General features: G+C 37.9%; 1 protein-coding gene across 3 annotated transcripts; it reads right to left on the bottom strand.

Annotated features, from left to right (window-relative positions):
• Positions 1-5176: 5176 nt before the first annotated feature.
• Positions 5177-11661, bottom strand: LOC109220695 (putative pentatricopeptide repeat-containing protein At1g12700, mitochondrial). Of its 3 annotated transcripts, none has more exons than XM_019385154.1 (3): positions 9658-11661; positions 8472-8554; positions 5177-5473 (listed from the first exon to the last, which is right to left on the bottom strand). In XM_019385154.1, the coding sequence occupies exon 1, from the start codon at positions 11601-11603 to the stop codon at positions 9816-9818; it is 1788 nt and encodes a 595-aa protein (XP_019240699.1). In that variant the 5' UTR covers positions 11604-11661; the 3' UTR covers positions 5177-5473; positions 8472-8554; positions 9658-9815. The 3 variants fall into 3 exon arrangements, with proteins under 3 accessions (XP_019240699.1, XP_019240697.1, XP_019240698.1); XM_019385152.1 differs by lacking the exon at positions 5177-5473 and adding an exon at positions 7894-8183; XM_019385153.1 differs by lacking the exons at positions 5177-5473; positions 8472-8554 and adding an exon at positions 9142-9382.
• Positions 11662-21001: the final 9340 nt, after the last annotated feature.

Here is a 21001-nt window from a genome sequence, read left to right as displayed (position 1 = left end):
AAGGTGTTTAGATAGCAGAACAAAATGCCTTCGTTATTCCAATCTTCAAAACATGCCAAATGCAAACCACACAATTTAAACAAACCACTGAAAACATTAGTAACATCTTTTGATTGTACCAGATTTGATAACCATATCCGCACATTCGCCTTTTCATTTGTTGAATACAAAGCACCATTGGATAACACTCTCACTTTCCTTACCACGAACGGCCCCTATCAATTTGGCAAGCTTGCCTTTAGGGTTTCTTTATGTTTTATCTGCTCCAGTTTCACACGGTTCGGGCTTCAAATACTCTCAAAATGTCCAAATCTGTTCTTATTTCCCTCAAGTGTCCCTATATCTTTAACATTGTTTCATTGCTTCATGGCCAAACTAACTTTTAAAACCAGGCTGAGAATTATGCGTGCATGTCATGTCACTAGAACCAACATGAAAAGAATTGTAAAGAGGAGAAAAGAACTAAACAAAATGACTAGAAATGGCAGAAAACAGAGAATTGCATTAGACAGGCGGTGAAAGGGTTTAAACAACAAAACAAGCTACATAAACTGGGGTACAATCCTAAAACAAACCTAGATAACACTGAATGAGATATTACGACTAAAGGAACTGGACATAATGAAAGGATAGAAGGGTTTGAGTCACAAGACAATGTCCGGATTACAACCCTGAAATAACCCGGACAACAGAAATGACAACAACCTAAGCCACCAAAGCTCCTCTCCGGCTGACCAAGAAATGGAGCGTCTTTCCAATTACCAAGCACGGTATCTTAGCCACTGAATTCTGTATCAACAATACTAGGAACTTCACAAGTCTTCATCACATCGTTCTTAACAAGTTGCTTTTGGGCTCCTTTTGCTGGCTCGTTCTTAAGATCAACCTCTGGTAGCGCTGAAAGCTTAGCGGCATGTGGGCCTCCGAAGCTCCCAGAAGAATTCTCACATTCCTTTTCAAAATAAGTCATACCCACCCTGCGCGTCTCATTATGCACAAGCGACGAACTTTGGATGGTGTCTGCTGCATCTAGATTTTGCATGACAATGTCGCCTGCATCGATAAGCTGCCTTTTTCAGATTCCAACACTTTTCTATGTCATGCCCCGGGGCGGCTGAGCAATATGCGCACCTTTGAGAAAAATCAAACTTCTTTGACTGAGGGTTAGGCATTTTTATCTGAATCGGCTTCAACATGTCCAATTGCCTCAACCTTTGGAACAGACTGGCATATGATTCTCCAATAGGGGTGAGAGCCTTTTCTCTTTTCAGCAGCCTCTCGTTCTTAAATGCCTGATTGGGCCGGAAGCCTGATCCAGGGGGTTTTCGGTACGCTCGTGGGGGTAGATAGACATTTTACCGGGCAGCTGTGATAAGCGGGTAAGTATGGAGAGGGTGGAGGATCGCCTGGCGTTGTGTCCGGAGTTTGGGTAAGGACAGCGTCTAGGAAGCTGGGTGGTGGCGGGGGTGGTGCCTTCCCAGTCATCCATGCCCGATACATGTCTTCCACGTGTTGTCTCAACATCTTTACCTCTTCTACCAACCCATTGTCCTGTTCAACCAGTTGCTTTCGGGCACCGGTATCAACCTACTCAGTTCTGTTGTTCTCTGCCATTGCCTTTTGCCTTTGTGTTAAAGGGAAGAGTTACTTTAAAAACCACAAACCAACCACCTGTCTGAAATGATATGACAAAATGAAACCATCACGTTAGCGTTAGGGCATTTATCATATTGGTACCCACACATTTGGGGAATGAATGCACCTAAGCAGTTAACAGTTCCTATTATGCTTTTGATCGGTCACTTGCATCATCCCGACCTTTCTTTTATTCCCCTATGCAACTTTTCTCTCTCTTTTTCCTTCTTTTCTCCTTTTCACTCTTGCCTTGGTTTTTCTTGTTCCTATTCTCTCCTTTCCTCAAATTTCTTTCATTCTCTCGCTTTTCTTTCATTGTTTTTCCGCTCTTTTCTTTCCCTTTCTCTCTTGCTCTCTTTTCATTCTCTCTCTTCTTCTTCTTCTTCTTTTTTTTTTTCTTTTTCTTTTGATTACGGTCGAATCCTATGGAGATTGCCTATGTATCATGACCCCCGCATGAATCAGACCAAGCGTAGTTCTTGCAGATAAAAGGTAATAAAATATTTTTTGGAATTTTCAATTATCCATAACAAAACAACTTTTGATTACAAAAAATTCAAAAACCAACAGACCTAAACAAGAACTAACAAACTCCGATGAAAGACGAACTACAGACTCGAAGAACAACTAACCCACATAAAAAGAAAATACAGACTCCGAGACAAACTGACAGACTCCAAAGGGATCTTGTTCCTAACTGTTATTGGCACATTTGGGCTCGTGCTCATTCTGCACATTTATTAAGGTGATTAAGCAAAAAAAAAAATCAAGACTCATTTGACTCAAAACCAAAGTTGACACTTTTCTTTTTTCCAAATTAAGAACAAAGACCCGATTTTGCGCATACGGCCTTTCAGCACCTCGGGGACGAAGATTTTAAGGCTGTGTTGGCTGACCGGCCAAAACCTCGAAAAATGACCAAAGGTGGATGTTCTCGCAAAAGCAGCCTTCCGGCGCCCTTTTAGGGACATTCGGCTATTTTTGGCAAGAATGGCATCACCTTAATTATTTACAATAAAAACAAAATTTTGTTCATTTTGGGTTATTTTTGCAAAAAAGAAGTTGGACCCGATGAGGGTTGCCTACGTATCCCACACCCTATGGGAATCAAACTGGCGTAGTTCGGTCAAACAAAACAAACTATTTTTGAAAACAAACCTCTCTTTTTTTTTCTTTTTCATTGGTAGATAAAACAAACAATTTTTGAAAACAAGACTCTTTTTTCTTTTTCATTTCATTGATAAATAAACAAACTACTTTTGAAAAACAAGACTCTTTTTTTCTTTTTTCTTTTCATTGATAAATAAACGAACTATTTTGAAAAACAAAACTTTCTTTTCTTTTTTCTTTTTCTTTTCATTGATAAGTAAACAAACTATTTTTGAAAAATAACTCTTTTTTTTTCTTTTTTTTTTTTAAAAAATTCGGCAGAGTTTCGACACTATTTGGTTTTGTTTTGTTTTTCCAACACAGGCAATTAACTCTCTTGAACTCTATCCAACTATTCTTCTCAACTTTTCCCCAGATTTCAAAAGTCGGTCAGCATGCAAGTCCGAAGCAAATAAATTCACAAGTAGTAGGATGCATCAGGATGGTCTGTTTTCATTTCGGGTCACCTGTCCTAGACGGACCCAACCCCTGTATTGAGTCCCCTAAGTCAATTGCACGTGATGCAAACAAACGTTCCTACTAGGGATCCGACATGAGGCTGAGTTATTCTAGGTTCAAAACCTGGGTATTTGTTCTAGACTGTGTACCCAAGCGGACAACTCGAGTCGAGGAGGGGACTACGTACCGGGGACCCGAAAGATCATCCGGCTTAGTAACTTGTCCGAGCCTCTTTCTTATTTCAAGGTATGACACTAACAGAATAGGGAGTCTCGACCAGCGAGCACATCCCGAAGATAAGAAGAGAGGGGTTTCGTAACAGTTTTATATATACCATTCAAATAATATCAAAGTGGTAAAAAGCAACATTTTGCACATTAATCCCAAACATGTAATAAAATCAGATATTAAATAAAGCCAAATACAACAATTATTACAAGCTCGAATTCTCGAACCCTGAACCGAAATTCTGGGTTCTTGTCCCCAGAAGGGTCGCCAGAGCTGTCACACCTCCTTTTTACTACTACACCCCTGGAAGAGATGTAATAAAGGGAGTTATTTCCAACTTGAAGTGACAATCGAAATGGGATTATTATTAAAGATTCAGAGTCGCCACTTGGGAGATTTATGGTGTCCCAAGTCACCGGTTTAGAATCCCGAATCGAGGAAAAGAATGACTCTGTTTAACAGTCCGCGAACCAGAAATCCGAGTAAGGAATTCTGTTAACCCGGGAGAAGGTGTTAGGCATTCCCAGGTTCCGTGGTTCTAGCACGATCGCTCAACTGTCATATCTGGCTTAATTATCTGATTTTATACAATTATGAACCTATGTGCAAATTTTAACTTTTTAACCGCTTTTATTCATATTTTTAAAGAAGATTGCAACGTCGTTAAAACACGTCTCGAACCACGTCACATAAATGCACCCGTGATTTTTGACATATTTTAACTTCGTTGGGATTTGGATTTGGGTCACATAAATGTGCACCCGAATTTAGGAAAGTAATATTATTAAACACGCGGCTAAAGCAACTACGCGTTTGCACTTTGCGAGGGCCATGGAATTTGCTAGATGGCACGCCTCGGAATCTAAGGATCAATTCAACATTAATTAAATAAGGACCACGCATTTGTCATTTTTTGGCATGGCGCACCCCAGTTCTAATGTAAAGGGCATGGCTAATTAACAAGAAACGGATGGGAGTTCCTACCTATGTTATGCTAACTCACGCTAATAATTTAATAAACATCGAACTAGCAACAACCTACTCCTATTAGATTATGAAATGGATGAGCTGATCGAAACTACATTTGGGATGCCCATTACAACTGGCTTGACATGCAAAATAACTGGGCTCCAAGTGAAGCCCAGCTTGGCAGCCTGACTGCGGAGGAGAATATATTTGTATCTGGGCCAACAATGATAAACCAACATATGATTCAACAGGTATATTTGATACCAATTATTACTCAAGAAAGCTGGAATTGGACAAACACTAATCACCCTTAAACTCAATATAAAACACATTTTAAAATGGGTGCATGTATTCTACGGCGAAGCATAATTTTCAGCCACACAAATTAACCATCACCCAAGGTCAAAATTTAACAATTGCAAATTCATAGGCATGTGATTCGCATTGGCCTGTTTAACAGGACTTGACTGATTCTACTCTTTCAAACAAAAACAAAGACTACGTATGATGAACTAATTTGAATCTGAAGATTTCCAAAATTAAAATAGGTCTTAGACTCATCAGAGATTCTCTTCAAAACACAAGAGTAGAATATGAAAATAACTGCTGAACTGTATAGTAAATGCATATATCTGCTACAACAAATTCCTAGTCATATGGGAGCAAACTTGGATACAAACAGTGGGACTAGAGCCTATACCAATTTGTTAGAACAAATGGTCCGAATTGATACACATTCAAAGCAGTGCCATGATAAATCATATTCCGGAATCGATCAGTTTTAACCAATTAGACCAAGAAAGTTCACGGTCCCTGGTTAGTACCTCATATAATGTCTAAAACAGCTTTGTATTCTACCAAATTCAGACCAATCCTTAGGACAAAATGTTCACAAAAGACAAACTAAAACCAGATAATAGCATGACAAAATTAATCACAAACTAAGATTGGTATTTCATTAGACTTCAATTGATCACAGATCTTTATTCAAGTCCTAATCCGGCTTCATTTCTGCCATAGTTCAAGAGGATACCTGGAATTCGAAAGTGAAACAGAAGAAATGAGGGTCAGCAGCAGAATCAGTAGCAGGAACAGGAACCAGCAACACAATCAGCCCAGATATGATTGAGAAAAAACCAGCATAAAACCCAAATTGACCCAGCAATCGAAATTTGGACCAGAGATGAACAAAACCCTTAGACACCAACTGATTCAAACCATTTTAAGCTTCAATTGCTCAGAATTCAACACAGAAAAGATATCACAGGAGTTTCTCAAAGTTTTCTTTCAATAAAACAGTAGAAAATTTTATCTCTTTAGTCGCCTAAGCCTTCAGGGATTTTTTTTGCTCTCTAATCCTTCTAAAAATAGTAAACTTATGCAGCTTTTTTTTTTTGGATTTTTCAGCTCCTATCTCTCTCAGATTTTTCAGAATGTTCAAGGCTGCATTTCAAGGCAAGAAAGCATGCCTTTATAGGCAAGGAAATAGGGCAGCCTTAGGTTTCATTTTTACACCCTACCCCATTTTAACTTTTTTTTTTTTTTTTTGCTTAGCTATCCCTAGGTTTCTGACTTTCTACCCAAGTTACCCATCAAAAGACCTGAAATATCCTAGAACCCCTCCCTAGAAGCTTCCATTTCTGTTATGAAAGATTCCCTCCTACTTAAACTACCTAAATTACCCCCAGCCCAATCAGTTATTACAGGCTTTAACTATCCCTTTGAGACCCCTATAGTTTTCAGGCTAGCAATTGACTCCCCTAAGGTCCTCTAAAATGTCACAAACAAACCTAATCAAATACTAAGAGTTTCAGACGGATCAAGATGGAATTCTTCAACAAAAATGCAAAAGAAGCTTCTGACAATTAAGACAAGCAATATGAATAACAAACAGCAATCTCAATATCACTTATGCAGATGGAGACTCGATTACAAGCTTGTCGTGATTGAAACTAACTACCCGCCCTGATACAACCAAACAAAGAACAAAATCTATACAATTGACTTAACAGGACGAACATGACTTAATTCGAAACTAAAAATTAACATGAAACTGAATTAAAAAAGAGAGATGGGGAGGAGGATGAATTGATTAACACGGCGAAGGAATTCTTACTCAACTGAACCGCCTCACACCCCAGACTTGAAATTCCAACTTCATCCCCATTTACTTAGGGAGGGACAGATGAACAGCACTAGTTGATGAAGAAAACCAAGCGCAGATCGAGACAGAAACCCTACGACATCCATTCAGGGTTTGGACCTTGGGACTCCAGATTTGAAATCCGAACGGTTTTGGAGGCCTTTGAGGGGATTTGAATGTGGATTTTGGATGGGGGAAACAGATTGACCACAGGGTGTAAGTGTGGAGTGATTTGGTGGTTGCGTCGCCACCGGAGGAACTGTGGCGGCGCTAGGGTTTGCAGATTCTGAGTGAGATTCGAGAGATTTGGGCGTGATTCGAGGGAAAAGGGGCGTGGAATCGGAATGAGGATAAAGAGAGGGAGTTAGAGTGTAGATTTGGTGGCCATTGGGGTAGTTTGGGTTATCGCCGCCGGCAGGCTTGTCGGAGCATACTAGGGCGGCTGAGCCTCTCTAGAGTTTTTTTTTTGGGGGGGGGGGGGGGCTGAGAGACGGGGACCAAGGGGGTGGGGGGTGGCCTTCGGGACACTCTTATACTAATTGATCCCGGCTTCCAAGCCGTTGGATCAAATTAACCTCGACGGTCAAGATTCATTCCAAGACAAACGGTGCCGTTTCATTTGGGAGAGGGTGGACCAGGTTGGGGGAAACTTGGGCTGTGGGTTTGGCCGGGTCTAGGGGGGGAAATTAGTTTGGGCTGGTTACAGGGTCTTGGGCCCAAACGGCCCCAAAGTTCCTGAATTATCTTCTCTTTTTCAATTATCTTTCTTTCCTCAAATCAAACTCTTTGTTGTCTTTCTTTTCTTTTTCTTCTTTTCTTTTATTTCAAAATTAAACTAAACCCTAAATTAATTCTAAAAACTAAATTAAACTACCAAATCACACTAATTAACTCTAACAATTATCACAAGCTAATCAAATATCAAATTAAGTGAAAACTAGCAAAATTCAAAGCTACAAATTGAACAATGCCAAGATAAACTATTTTTTGTATTTTTGTATTTTTTGTAAGACTCCTAATTACTAATTAATTCCAAAATATATAAAATTAACCCCTAAATGCAAAGTGCAACATATTTTTGTATTTTTCACTAGTTAAAATACTCGAACAAAAATGCAAACAATTAACAGAAAATGTCACAAAAATCCACGAAATTGCAAACATTGAAAGAAATCATTTTGTTTTGAAACTATGGGAGTAATTCATGTAGGGCAAAAATCACGTGCTCACACTGGTCACACGAACGCAACATTTACCATTGTGCCAAAGTCTCGCTTCACAGTGCGTATATATTACCGGAAAAAAGGTTATTACATACAAGATGAAACGCCTTTTATTTTATAAGAAACAGTCATAGTTAAACAGCCGCCAGTCATAAGCACACTAAACTGGAAAAGTAATGCAGTAGATCCAAGCATATTGATATTTACAAAGATTAAGGGCATGATGCATTTATTCTTGCCATCAACATCTAATAACCTCCTTGTATGTAGGCATTTAAATGGTTCAGCTCATCCCAATGCTCGCTTACAACAGCACGGACAACATACGACCTATTATACCAGTCTGATCACAACTGGAATGTGTCTGATGCCTTTATCTGGCAAGTGATATGTTGTGTCAGTAAAATAGAAAGAATTGAAACAAAGCTGAACTCAAATGATTCTAGAGACGGCTAATTTTATGACAAAACGTAGAAGAAATTAGTTATATTTTACTCCCATCGTATAGTGTCCACAAGATTCAATATGTTCGTAGAGAGCAAAATATCTTAAACAACAACTATGACAAAGCTACACACGCAGACATGATCATAGAACCATTCAAAATTCAAAACTCCAAAAGACAGTCAAGAAGAAGCTGATATATTTGAGAAATGGGTTGATACCTCTTTCTCCAATAATTCCAGCGATTAATTTAGTTTTCCCAAGGTTTCACAACCACCAAGGCTCCAACATTTTGATGTGTCATCTGCATCGAAGCAACCAATCTGTTATCTAAAAACTCCCTTCAGAAGCAATATTACATAAGCGTGCATATAAATACATAAATGTAAATTTACTATAGGCGTAACATCAATTGTGAGGTGCAAAGTCATTTTAGACAAAGCATGAAGATATTAGCAGACTGCATAGCATCATACACAGTACCATATGCAGCGCACCAGAGCCAAGAACCATCAGCTAACAGATTTCTAAGTTAGTTGACAGTGATGATACAGATTACAATCCTTTCGAATCCCAACGACAATTAGTCAAAGGACCTATGAACTTTCTGTTTTGATGAAAAGGTAAGAATATTACTAATAGCTACTAAGTAGGTACCAAAAAAGGAGTATAACAGAGAGATGATTATACTTCTATAAATTGGAGTACCAAAAAACCTAACTATGAGTCAATGTCAGATACAAGAATCTTCCTACACCATAGGTGCAGGTTTTTTAAGCATCTAAGTTTAACCTGCTCTATGTTGTTTCTCTTGTCATTAAAATATCTATCATTCCTCCCCACCCAAATAGACAAGAAAATGCAGAAATGAATAGCAGTCGAGTAGTGCCTGTTGTTCCTTGATGAAGACTGCTCGTAAGCTTAATGCATCCTGGCATGACCCGTTGGATACTAAAAATGGCAGGAAACATTCGATCTGTCTAGTGAAGGTGCAGTGAAGCAGTAGATGATTTACTGATTCATTGGCATGTTTCACACAGAAAGCATCTGCTGGACAAATCTAAACCTCTTTTTTGCAAGTTGTCGTGAGTTAAACAAGCTCCGTGGGTAGCGATCCAAGTGAAACAGCAACCTGATCATTGAGAGAGATAGCCTCCAATTTCAGAAGCAATTCATTAAAATCTTCAAATTCTTTGGCAATTTAAGGTTCTACGGAAGCGTCAATTCCCAATAAGCATCCCATATTCTTTGATCATATATAAACTTCAAAATTTGAATATGATGTTGACCGTATATCTAGAGTATATCCTATCAGGTTAGAACAAGTTTCTCATATTAAGAGTGTAATAACATTTGATCTACAATAAAGAAGACTAGGAAACAATCAAAGTAATAAAACTGATGTACCTCCTCAATAGGCCTGCTTGGAAAGCTCAAGCAATGTTCTAATTGCCTTTTTTTCTTTTTCAGATTATCTGATTGCATTGGATGCAATTTCTTTTGAGAGGAAAAAGGAAATTGATCATAGTGATAGTGTGGCAGAATAAACCAAGGGAAAGAAATATTCACTTCTTATTTTTCAAGTGAAGCTCTGGTATCATGTCAAGAACAGAAGGATTCTCCCTTATAACATTTACCAAAAACTCAGTTGTAGTTGCATCAAATGAGAATTTCCTTCCAGCCATTTCCTTCATAAAAGTTGCCATTTCGCTAATTCTGTTGCACCTGAGAAATCCTTGCGCAATAACATTGTAAGTGATACTGTTTGGCAAACAACCATCGTCCTCCATTTTTCTTAGCATATCTTTAGCTTCATCTAACAACCCTTCAAGACAAAGTCCATTTATCATTGTAGTGTATGTTCTCGCATTCGGAAGCAATCCAATAAAAGAAAGCTTCTCAAAAATAGCATGAGCTTTGTCAAGTTTTCTATTTTTGCACAATCCATTAATGACAACATTGTAAAATTCAATATTAGACTTTACTCTCTTTCTTTCCAACTCATTAAAGAGTGACATAGCTTCATCAACAAGTCCATACTTAAAATAACCATTGAGCAAAGTGCCATGAGTGCACAAATCAGGTACAAGCCCCACAGATAGCATCTCATCAAAGAACTTTTTTGCAGAGCCAATCCGTCCAACTTCAAACAGACCTTGCAAGATAGTATTGTACGTAACAATGTCAAGCTTTGATCCCTTTTGAGAAATTTCATGAAAAAATTGCATAGCCTCGGCCAACTTCTTTTTCTTACAGTATCCATTTATTAGTATTCTATAGCTAACAATGTTAGGCTCAATGCACTTATCTATCATTATATCAAAAATTCTCCTCGCTCTATTCATTTGACCACACAGACAACATCCACCCATTATCACATTGTAGGTGACTATATCAGGCTCTACACCTTTTTCGATCATGTGTCTCATTACTTTCTCAGCATCTTCGACTTTCCCTTCTTTGCATAGTCCATCAATCACTATGTTGAAGGTGTGCACATCTGGATAAATATTATGATCTACCATCTCGGAGAACAAAATCCTAACCTTTTCCCACTGACCAAACTTACACAAACCATCAATTAATGAATTATATGTGATTATGTTTGGAGGAATGCCTTTCTTCTTCAGTTCGTTCAAAAGGTTGATAGCAGTATCTAAGTTTCTATCTTTGCAAAGAGCATCTATAACAATGTTGTAGATGCATATGTCAGGCTTAGTGTTCCCTTGTTCCATTACCCGGAGCAAACTTAAATTTTTCTCAGTATGGCCCCTTTTGCTGAGCCCATTCATGACGGTTGCATACATGACTTCGTTAGGCTCACAAATACTCTCTCTCACCAACTTCTTGAACAAGTCAACTGCATATTTGACCTTATTTTCAGCAAAGAATCCCCTGATTAGGGTGGTAAAGGTGACATTATTGAATGGGATGCCATTCTTCAAGTAAATGGCTAACACCGAAAATGCACAATCAACACGATGCATCAGACAATAATTATTAATCACGATACTCAAGATGAATTCATTAAATGGGATACCCAATTTCTGCATTTGTACAAAAAGAGAAACGACAGCAGAGTAATGCTTCATATTTAGCATAGTCTTAAATAACTTAGAGAAATTGACAACAGAAGGAAGAGGCTTCGTTCTGACCATTTGATTAAAGAGAGTCATAGCATCATCTAAACACTTGACGTTCTCAAATTTGCTACTTACCCTAAGTTTAGCCTTTGCCGAAATGGATGCATTGCTATGAGATGAAGAATAAGCTCTGACTGTAAATGCCGAACCAGAATTGGAAGTATCAAAGGAAGAGATAAAAGGAATACCATTGGGACAAATTCTCCTCATCTTCTTCACTGAATTGCTGGAAAGTCTTCAGCGGGATGTGAAAATGGTGTGCCCTAATTTTTGTATGGTAAGTTGTTTTGGACATGATTCCGCTTATGTTTAACATGTTCAAACTTTTTTTTTTTTTAATTATATATTTTGCTTTAAATAAAATATGAAAGCTAATGTGTTTTCTTAAATTATTAACTTATGTTCTTTCAAATTTGTGAAAATAGCACGGACTAGCCAACTTTCGGACTGGTAATTAAAAAATAGCTAGCGTTTGCAATGTCATTGAAAAATAGCCACTATTTTGCTGCAACACGAAAAGTTCCAGCACAATATACAGGAGATTGGTGCACATGTGTATGAACTTCCACCATAATATGCTGGAACTCCAACACACGGAAAGTTCCAGCATAATATACTAGAGATTGAAGCACCTATGTATGAACTTCCAGCATATTATGTTGGACCAGTAGATTATGCTGGAAGTCCAGTATATTATACTTGAACTCAGTATATTATGGTGGAATATTTTCCGAATTTTGAAAAGTATTTTCGTTCAGATTTATTTTTACATAAAAAGTGGATAAATTTCGATTACTTTTGAAACTGTGGCTATTTTTCAATTATCACTTGTAAATCTCGCTATTTTTGAATTTAACATAATTTTTAGTATCCAAATTTAGTTTTGTGCATTTAAGTTTGGGTTAAAAATTGAGTAGCGGGTTACACTATTTTGACATGTTTTGGCCAAATAATTTGATGGGTCATTTTGAAATTAATTTGTTGGTCAAGTCAACAAACGCACCAAAGTTTAATTCTTTTTCATATTGTTTCACTCATCCATAACATAATCACGGAGTTCTAACTTCTATAAGTTGAAACTTCAGGATATTATCCTTGAGTTTAAGAAGGTATCATGAGTTAAACAATCTCGGAAAGATTAAGTTGCGGGGGGTACCCATTGAAGATAGATTTGCTTGTGTTATGTCCGGGAAATGAAACTTCTTCCGAGTTCCAGGGAATAAATATTAGATTGAAGCTCAGTCTTTTAATTCCTGTTTCAAAAATAGATAATTTTGTATCCAACTGTATAAAGGCGGGCGCAGATCTATGAATAGGGGACGTTGTACTAGCTATGGCGGAATTACTGATAGAAAACCCTAGAAGGGTCGAGAGAAGAGAAAGAAAGACGAGATGATATGTGGAAGAAATAAACCATCTGATTTTTATTATTTCACTAGAGGAGTATTTATATTTACAATAAAAATGGAAAAATACAACTAATACAGAATACAAGTAATTAGTAAAAGAGAAAGAAAGTGGGTTTGGTCACACTGTTGGGCCAGCTGTGCGTGTGACTGAGTTTTTATCCTGGGCTCCACCACCCCCCTCCCCCCAAGCTTGAGGGTGAAGAAACACCAAGCTTGCAAAGAATACCATAATGCAACTGACTGGGCAAGGCCTTAGTCATAATATCATCCAGTTGGCCTGCAGTGGAAACAAAACGTAAGCTAATAAGACCAGCAGTGATGTATTCACGCGCATAATGGCAATCAATCTCGATGTGTTTGATGCGCCTCATGGAAAACAGGGTTCTTGTCTATGTGGAGTGCGGCCTGACTGTCACCATAAACAGGAACAGGGCTGGAGATAGCCAAACCAAGATCACCTAGTAGCCTGACCAATCAAGCAACCTCTGCAGCCAATTTTCTCAAGGCCATATACTCAGCCTCAACTGAAGACAAGGAGATGGTAGGTTGTTTCTTACTTTTCCAAGACTCAGGACTGCCACCAAAAGTGATATAACACCCACTCACAGACTTGCGAGAGATTGCATAAGAGCCCCTATCAGAATCAGAAAACCCCACAAGAGACATATCATCATAACTAGAGAGCAAAATACCCTGAGCAGGGTCATGTAAGAGATGTCTGAGAACATGAATAACAACCATCATATGAGGGGCCTGGGGCTTCTGAAGAAACTGGCTGAGATGTTGGACAGAAAAAGAGATGTCAGAATCTACAACATAAGCAGTGAACAAACCTGCAAAATAAGCAAATCCAGAGTCCTCAACAGGGAAATTATCGGAACCAACACCAAGAAATAGTTGGACTTGTTGGAATAAAGTCATCAGGTGGTGGTATTGTTCCTTGGTGAAACCTGAGCAGAATTCTCAGTAGATGGTTGTGGACTGATTGGTTGGAATGTCATACTGGACACAAGAGGCTGATTTCTTGCCTTTGGTAAACTTGAAATCTGCAGGAAAACCATGCAGTCTGTAGCATTTCTCCACTGTGTGTCCAAGTTTCTTGCAATATTTGCAAGAAACAAGAGAGTTACTCTTCCTGGAATCAGAATTAATCCTTGGGATAAAGTTATTATTTGGAGCAGTTGAAGATGTAGAGAAAGAGGCAGACTCATTTGAGAAGTTTAGAATTGGGGTGTGAGTTTCTCTTTGGCTCTCATCTTGTTGTAAAAGAGAGTAAGCTTTGCTTATTGGTGGTAAGGGATTCATGATCATGATAGCACTCCTCATAGATGAGTAAGAGTCATTCAGCCCATCTAGAAATTGAAAAAGTTGTTGCTTTTCTATAAATTTGGGAGGGCTCCACAAGAACATATGGGACCTACATATGAGGAATTTAATTCATCCCAAAGACTCCTAAGTTTGGTTAAGTATGTGGCAATGTCAGATGACCCTTGGACATTTGAACTAATTTCTCTCTGAATTTGAAGGTATTTAGACCTATTTGATTGCCCAAATATTTCATTGATATTAGTCCAAACCTCCTTTGCAGTCCTAAAGCACATAACACTAGAAGCTATGTCTCTAGAAACAGAGTTGGTGATCCAAGACTTGACCATATCAGTACACAGTAAGAATAATAGGGATAGTTGATAGGAGGTTGAGAAATTCTGCCATCTAATACGACTAGTTTGTTTTTAGCAGAAAGAGAAGTAAGCATGATAATTCTCCATAGTACAACCCATGTCCATTGAATGAGACATGTAGTAGTTGGCTACCTGGATTGTCTGACGGGTGCACGTAGAAAGGGTGAGAAGGATCTAGTGTGAAGGGTGTGAAACCCTCAGGAGTGGAAACCAGAGGAGAGGTAAGGTTATCCACGTGACTACCCATATTATCACCCAACTAAAATCAACTAAGAGGAAACTACAGTATGTAATAAGCAATCAGGATTAAACTTGATACATGCAAAATGTTACAGACATGAATTCTCACACGATATAACCCTAAATCATATCAATATATAGACCTTAAAGGTATAGATTAGAGTGATAATACCGGTCTTCTTCTCAAAAACTCGAAGAAGTAAGGTCTCGTATACACACCCTAGCTTGAATTTACCCCCAAATCTGTCAAATCCATCACAAAACTAGAAATTTCTGGTGATGTAGACGATGTAGAGAGAGATACCAGCATAAGCCCCAAATTTTGGTCTAGATGTAGCAGATTCACTAGCACATCGAGCTTTAACCAAAAACTAATTCCAGCAAAATCTTCAACCGATTTAACGTTGAAAATGAAGCTCATGTCACGGGAGATCATAATCCTTGCTCTGATACCATATTAGATTGAAGCTCAGTGAGCTATGGCAGAATTACTGATAGAAAACCCTAGAAGGGTCGAGAGAAGAGGGAGAGAGAGAAAGAGAGAGAGAGAGAGAGAGAGAGAGAGAGAGAGAGAGACGATATGATATATGGAAGAAATAAACCATCTGATCTTTATTATTTCACTAAAGGAGTATTTATATTTACAGGAAAAAATGAAAAAATACAACTAATACAGAATTACAAGTAATTAGTAAAAGAGAAAGAAAGTGGGTCGGGTCACACTATTGGGCCAGCTGTGCGTGTGACTGAGTTTTTATCTTGGGCTCCAACAATAAAATCCTATTCTACCTCGGATAGTATCATTGTCTCTGCCAAAGGAACCTTTCTTCAGTGTTCGTAGAGTCGGATTTCCCATTTACCCACACCGAAGGAGCCGCCCCAACCAAATAGGTGGAGTTAAGACATAATCAAACCCGTACGAACAAAATGCTGAATTGAAACGCACCACTCTCTACTTGGGATTATTACTCATTTTTGTATTTGCTTTTTTATTTTTCATTAACTTCTTTGTTTACTCGCAAAACGCATAGTTAAATTTATACGTGGTTTATAGACAGGTGAATCGATTTGATCACGAAATGATAAACAAATCAAACAAAAATGTGAGACTTAGCGTTGAAATTGAGATAAGACAGCATAAATCCTGGTTCCGGGAGCAGAGCTTCTGGAGGCAGTAGTAACAATATTAATAAGCAAGAAGATAAAATGTTATTGAGCTTTGAACAGTATGTAGCATAAGCTTGTCGAAAAATTCCCCCTTTATAATGGTTGTTGAGCTTACTATTTATAGTTGTTCCTAGGGAACAAGGTCCTAGGATCAAGCCCCACTTAAATGATAATTATGGGGGCCATTGAAGAATGTGTAATGGTAGGCAATGAATGACATATTCTCTGTAACGGACTACGTACTTAATGCTAGAGAATATTCTCCATTAAATGCTACCGGGCGACATGCATTTATTTTGTCTTTATGAACAACATTCCCTTCGGGAACAAACGAGATTGCTGCCTTCAGACCTGATTGCCATTTGCCTCGCTTTCTATCTACCTTCGGCTCCACGTGTCGCTTTATTATGCGAACATTTAATATGAGCATATATTACCCTATGCAAATAGCCCCCTGCTTTTTGGTGACAGATCCTTGTGTCACTGGTGTCACGCCCCAAACCTGAAGAGGCGTGGCCGGCACCCGGTGCCATACTCAGCCCGAGCGTACCACTCTATAAATGTGATCTCTGGAGGGGTAACCCTCAACTTAGGACGATGTGGCCATATTCTAAATCATCTAAAAATAACGTCTACAACCAGCATTACCAAACTAAACATCTACATAGGGCTGGTAAAGCCACAATACTGATCTAAGAATGTACAGGACTCGTCAACAAGCCTCTAAGGGTAACTGAACCATGGTCGGGACAGGGCCTCAACCTACCCAACAAACCTGTATATGTATAAAATGGACTCCAAGGTATAGACCTGGTAACTCTGAGGAAGTGGAGCTTACCAACCAAGTTGATGTTTAACTTTGTCTACTGGAAAAGTCTATCCAGCTGTCTATCAAGACGTGCAGGCGTGAAATGCAGCGTCCCTGTTGATACCCAATTTTTCCTTATAATATTTTCAAAACCGTGCATTGGATCAATTAGTATTTTTCATGCAAATTCTACATTTTTAAAAGATTTTAATTAATTTATCCCAATATTTTATTTATAAAACAATCACTGATTGCGCTACAAATAGTTTTATAGTAACATTGCCTTAACTTTATCATTTGCATTTATACTGAGTTTTAATTATTGCATAAATGGCCACATTTGTATTTTTTAGGTTACAATCGCAATTATTTTGCAATTATAGCCTATGCATGTATTATTACATTAATTCATCGGGAGATAGCCTTTTATATTTTTAAAATATTAAGTAATTATTTTGAAACATTTCTAGGCATGAAAATCATTTTTTAAATTTATTAACTATTTTTAAAAATTGTTTTTATCAATTAAATGGGTATTTAACAAATGACCCCTTTTATTTAAGACCTAGCCTAATTAAATGGCCCAATTTCAATCCCAATTCAAATAAGATTAGTCCAAACACACCCAGGCCCAAATCTGACCCTAACCCAACTAGACCTACCAGACCCAATACCCCCGTCCAATCCTGACTGTTGATCATTTTGATCAATGGTCCACAACCCTCCTTCCAAAACTAAACCTAAACGACCCCCCTAACCTGGTTCATTTCTCACCATACTCCGCCGCCCTCATTCCCTCATCTCTTCAGTTCTCTCTCTGAGACCTAAACCTAACCCTACCCGCCGCCACCCAAAACCAGCCCTAATCCCTCCAATCCTCACTCGATCCATAGGTTTCCATGGGTATTTGAGACACCTGTTGATCTTCTACGTCTCCTGGCTGCTCGTTCTTATGATTTTCTAGAAAAATCTCGAAGAGATCTAACCAGACCTGGTTCAAGACTCTCTGAGAGTCCCTTTATGGTTGTAAGTGTTGTTATCTCGATGCTTTTACAGTCCAAATCTTTTGCTTGAGACTGAATTCCCTTTATCCTTTCGTTCTTTCTTAAAACCCTAATTTTTAAACACGGATCCTTCCAGATCTTTGTGGATCTGGAGAGATTCCGAGTTCGTCACCAATTTTTCTTTAATGTTCTTCTGTTTCCCTACTGATTAAGCGATTTTTTTAGCACTATATTACTTTTATATTTTTGAGTTCTTTGTTATCTGTTGTTCGAATCTCTGCATACTTGAAATGTTTTCAAGTTTTCATGATTTTTCTTTAAGTTTCTCTTATTCCTTTACTATTAACTGATTTTTTTAGAACTATGATACTTTAGGTTTCTTTTGATTTCTCTGATTTTTGTTGCTCAAATCTCTGTTTGTTTGAGGTGCTTTCTGTTTCCACGGCTATTTCTTTAAAGCTCCCCTAATCTTCCTGCTACTAATCAACCCTAAATATCTTTTTAAAATCCATGGTTTCCACTCAGTCTGCGCAAAAGATTTTTTCTGAAATATATTATGTTTGTGTTCAATCTTTCTTGCATGGTTATGTTTCTGGTTCGATTATTTGACTATTTATTGTTTGATTTCAACATCTTGTCCGTTATTATTTGAATAATTGATTGATTAGCCTGATCATCTAAGGTTTCCTTTGTTTACCAAACTAATTTACTAATCTTTGATTGTTCTCCTTAATACTGAGTTCTTAATCGACATCTCTTGTCTATCTATGGGTTAATTGACCCTTTGATTAGTATTTGATTACCCGTGCTGCCTTATTTGTGAAACAGATTACTGGATTTAAGGATTCTAACCCCAATTGATTGTTAAATCTACTGCTTGCCTTATTTGAAATTCAACTAAAGTTATTTATGGGATAATTCCCTAATTTCTTGTCGCCAATCAAGCTTGATTGGTTATTTGGTTACTTCCTTTACCTTATTTACAATATTTTACCTGCCTTGCCTTAGTAAACTATCCATATGGTTCAGGGACTCTTACTGATTCCTTTACATGGTATGATTTGGTTTGAAATCCTTGCCTTAATTAATCCCTATTATTACCGTTTGGTTAATTGCCCTTAATTAAGGGAGGTCTATGCTGAACTCCTTTGTATGATTGGATTTTGTGACCCCTTAATTGCTGGTTTCTGATTCCTTTACCTTATTTTTGTCTACTCTTGAACTGCTATATAAGCACTCTTATTTACCTCTCAAACACGAACACTAAGTTCAGAACACACACGCACACTCAAACTCTCTCTTCTTTCTCTGCTACTTGTGATAACTATTGGTCTAGCCGGCTGAAAGCCAGAGCTATGCATGTGAACTACACCTGCTTTACACTCTGCACTTTCTTCTTTAACTGGTTGTCTCTAGTTAAATTTTGAAACCCAACTCCATGTGTTCCATTCCTGCACTAGTTCAATTGACTATGTATCCAATTTGTTTCCTTGTTGACTGCTTTATTCAGCATGTCTAAATTTTGCCTTCTCTTGTTCAATGTGTAATCATCATGTATAAACTTCATACTTGTCCAGCATGTTTACTTAGTCCCTGCTTACGCCCCTTCTAACTGGTGTGATAATGTTAGTCACTTAGTCTTCTAATGCATTTGATTGACCCTAATTGTATGACCAACCCTGTCTTATGCACCCCTATCTTCAACATGACTTTTTCTTCACTCTTTCTCTATGTTTTTAACTGCCTGTTACCATAACTGACTTGTTCGGTGGACTCCTAGTTGTTCTGTGCATTTTTTGTCTCAAATGTTTTCCCTGTTTATGTGGTTTTAACTCTATATGTTCCCAATCCTCTTCGCCCCCTGTTTGTAGATCTGTTTGTTAAGTGAATCTGGATATTCTATGATTAATTGGTTGTTTGCTGAATTTGCTCTCCTCATAAATGATTTCAAACTGTTCTTCTACTCTTAGTATTCTTCTCAAAACTGGAGTCACTCCTAGCATCTTCTTAAAACTGTTTTCCAGTTCTGAAATCTTTTTCACTTCTAAATTGTCTCTACAGTGTTTTACTAAGTCTTTCAAAATCATGTCAAGCACTCTCACTTTACTCTTAGACTATTAGGTTCTACCTCTCTGGTGTGTGTACTGCTTAGGGATCCTTGAGATTCCTCTGAACTCTGGCACACCAGGGCTGGCCCTTCCACACTGCACATAACTAATCCTCTATTTGAGAAAGGTCTTGGTGTGAGCACTGCCCGGGATCCCTAAGGTCCTTAGGGAACTTTGACATACCAGGATACATTATTGGCTGTGAGATTCTTGGCATCTGAGACTATTTTGAAGGCCTGGCATCCCCAGGTTTACTTTGGGCCTAATTCAGGCTCCCTATAGTATAGTATACATTTATTTATGTAATTCATTTGAACCTGGTCTATAATAATATTATTTATAAACAGATATTGGGGTAATTAGTAAAAAGGGGAGGGTTCCTATATGATTTTTGTGGGAAAACAGGGTAGAAATCCTACTTTAGGTTTACATTTTGATGATTTGCAATAGAAATCATGCTTTAGGATTAGGTTGTGCTTATCTGCAATAGGAATCATGCTTTAGGTCTGTGTTGTTTGCATTAGAAATCCTGTCTTAAGATACTCATGTTTACTGCCTTTGCATAGTAGAAAACATGTTATAGTTCATCACTTCATTTCTGATTCTGCATAAGTTGTTATCACCTGGAAATCCTGTCATTAAGCTACTGCTATAATCATGTTTAATAAAATGATCATCTCTCTCTGTGTATTAGAAATCCTGCCTTAGGACTTTGTTTGCATTTGCTTTAAATCATATCTATGTAGCTTAAATGAGTAATTATCTATAAATGGGTTTAAAGATAGCCCCAACACATAGTTATCATGTTCTAGTATAAATATGCATGAAATCAACTTTTTTTAACATTAATCGCCTATATCAGCATGCCTATAGGACTGAATAACTTCAAGTTGTTTTAATTAGTTCCCAGAATTATGATTGCATACAGACCCCCGCCTCGGCAAGCCCTAGGTAATTAATGGTCTAAAAACTGTGAAATTATGCTCTGCTTATTTGTAAAATTGTCCAGGTTTAACAAGCTTTAAAATCAATAGGCAAACTGATTAGGATTCTGTCACTTTGCCTTAAAACAAATGTTGCGTATTCTGTGTTTGTGATGCTCACCTAGATATCCTGCTCTAGGACCTTCTGAAATTCTTTAAAATCTGCTGTTTGAGACGTGCTACTTATTTGTCTATGTGTGGAGGTAA

The sequence above is a fragment of the Nicotiana attenuata genome, unplaced genomic scaffold (genome assembly GCF_001879085.1).
Source record: "Nicotiana attenuata strain UT unplaced genomic scaffold, NIATTr2, whole genome shotgun sequence".
In the NCBI taxonomy this organism is placed as follows: domain Eukaryota; kingdom Viridiplantae; phylum Streptophyta; class Magnoliopsida; order Solanales; family Solanaceae; genus Nicotiana; species Nicotiana attenuata.
Note: the sequence above shows the minus strand (reverse complement) of the source record. Positions and strands in the feature narration are given on the sequence as shown.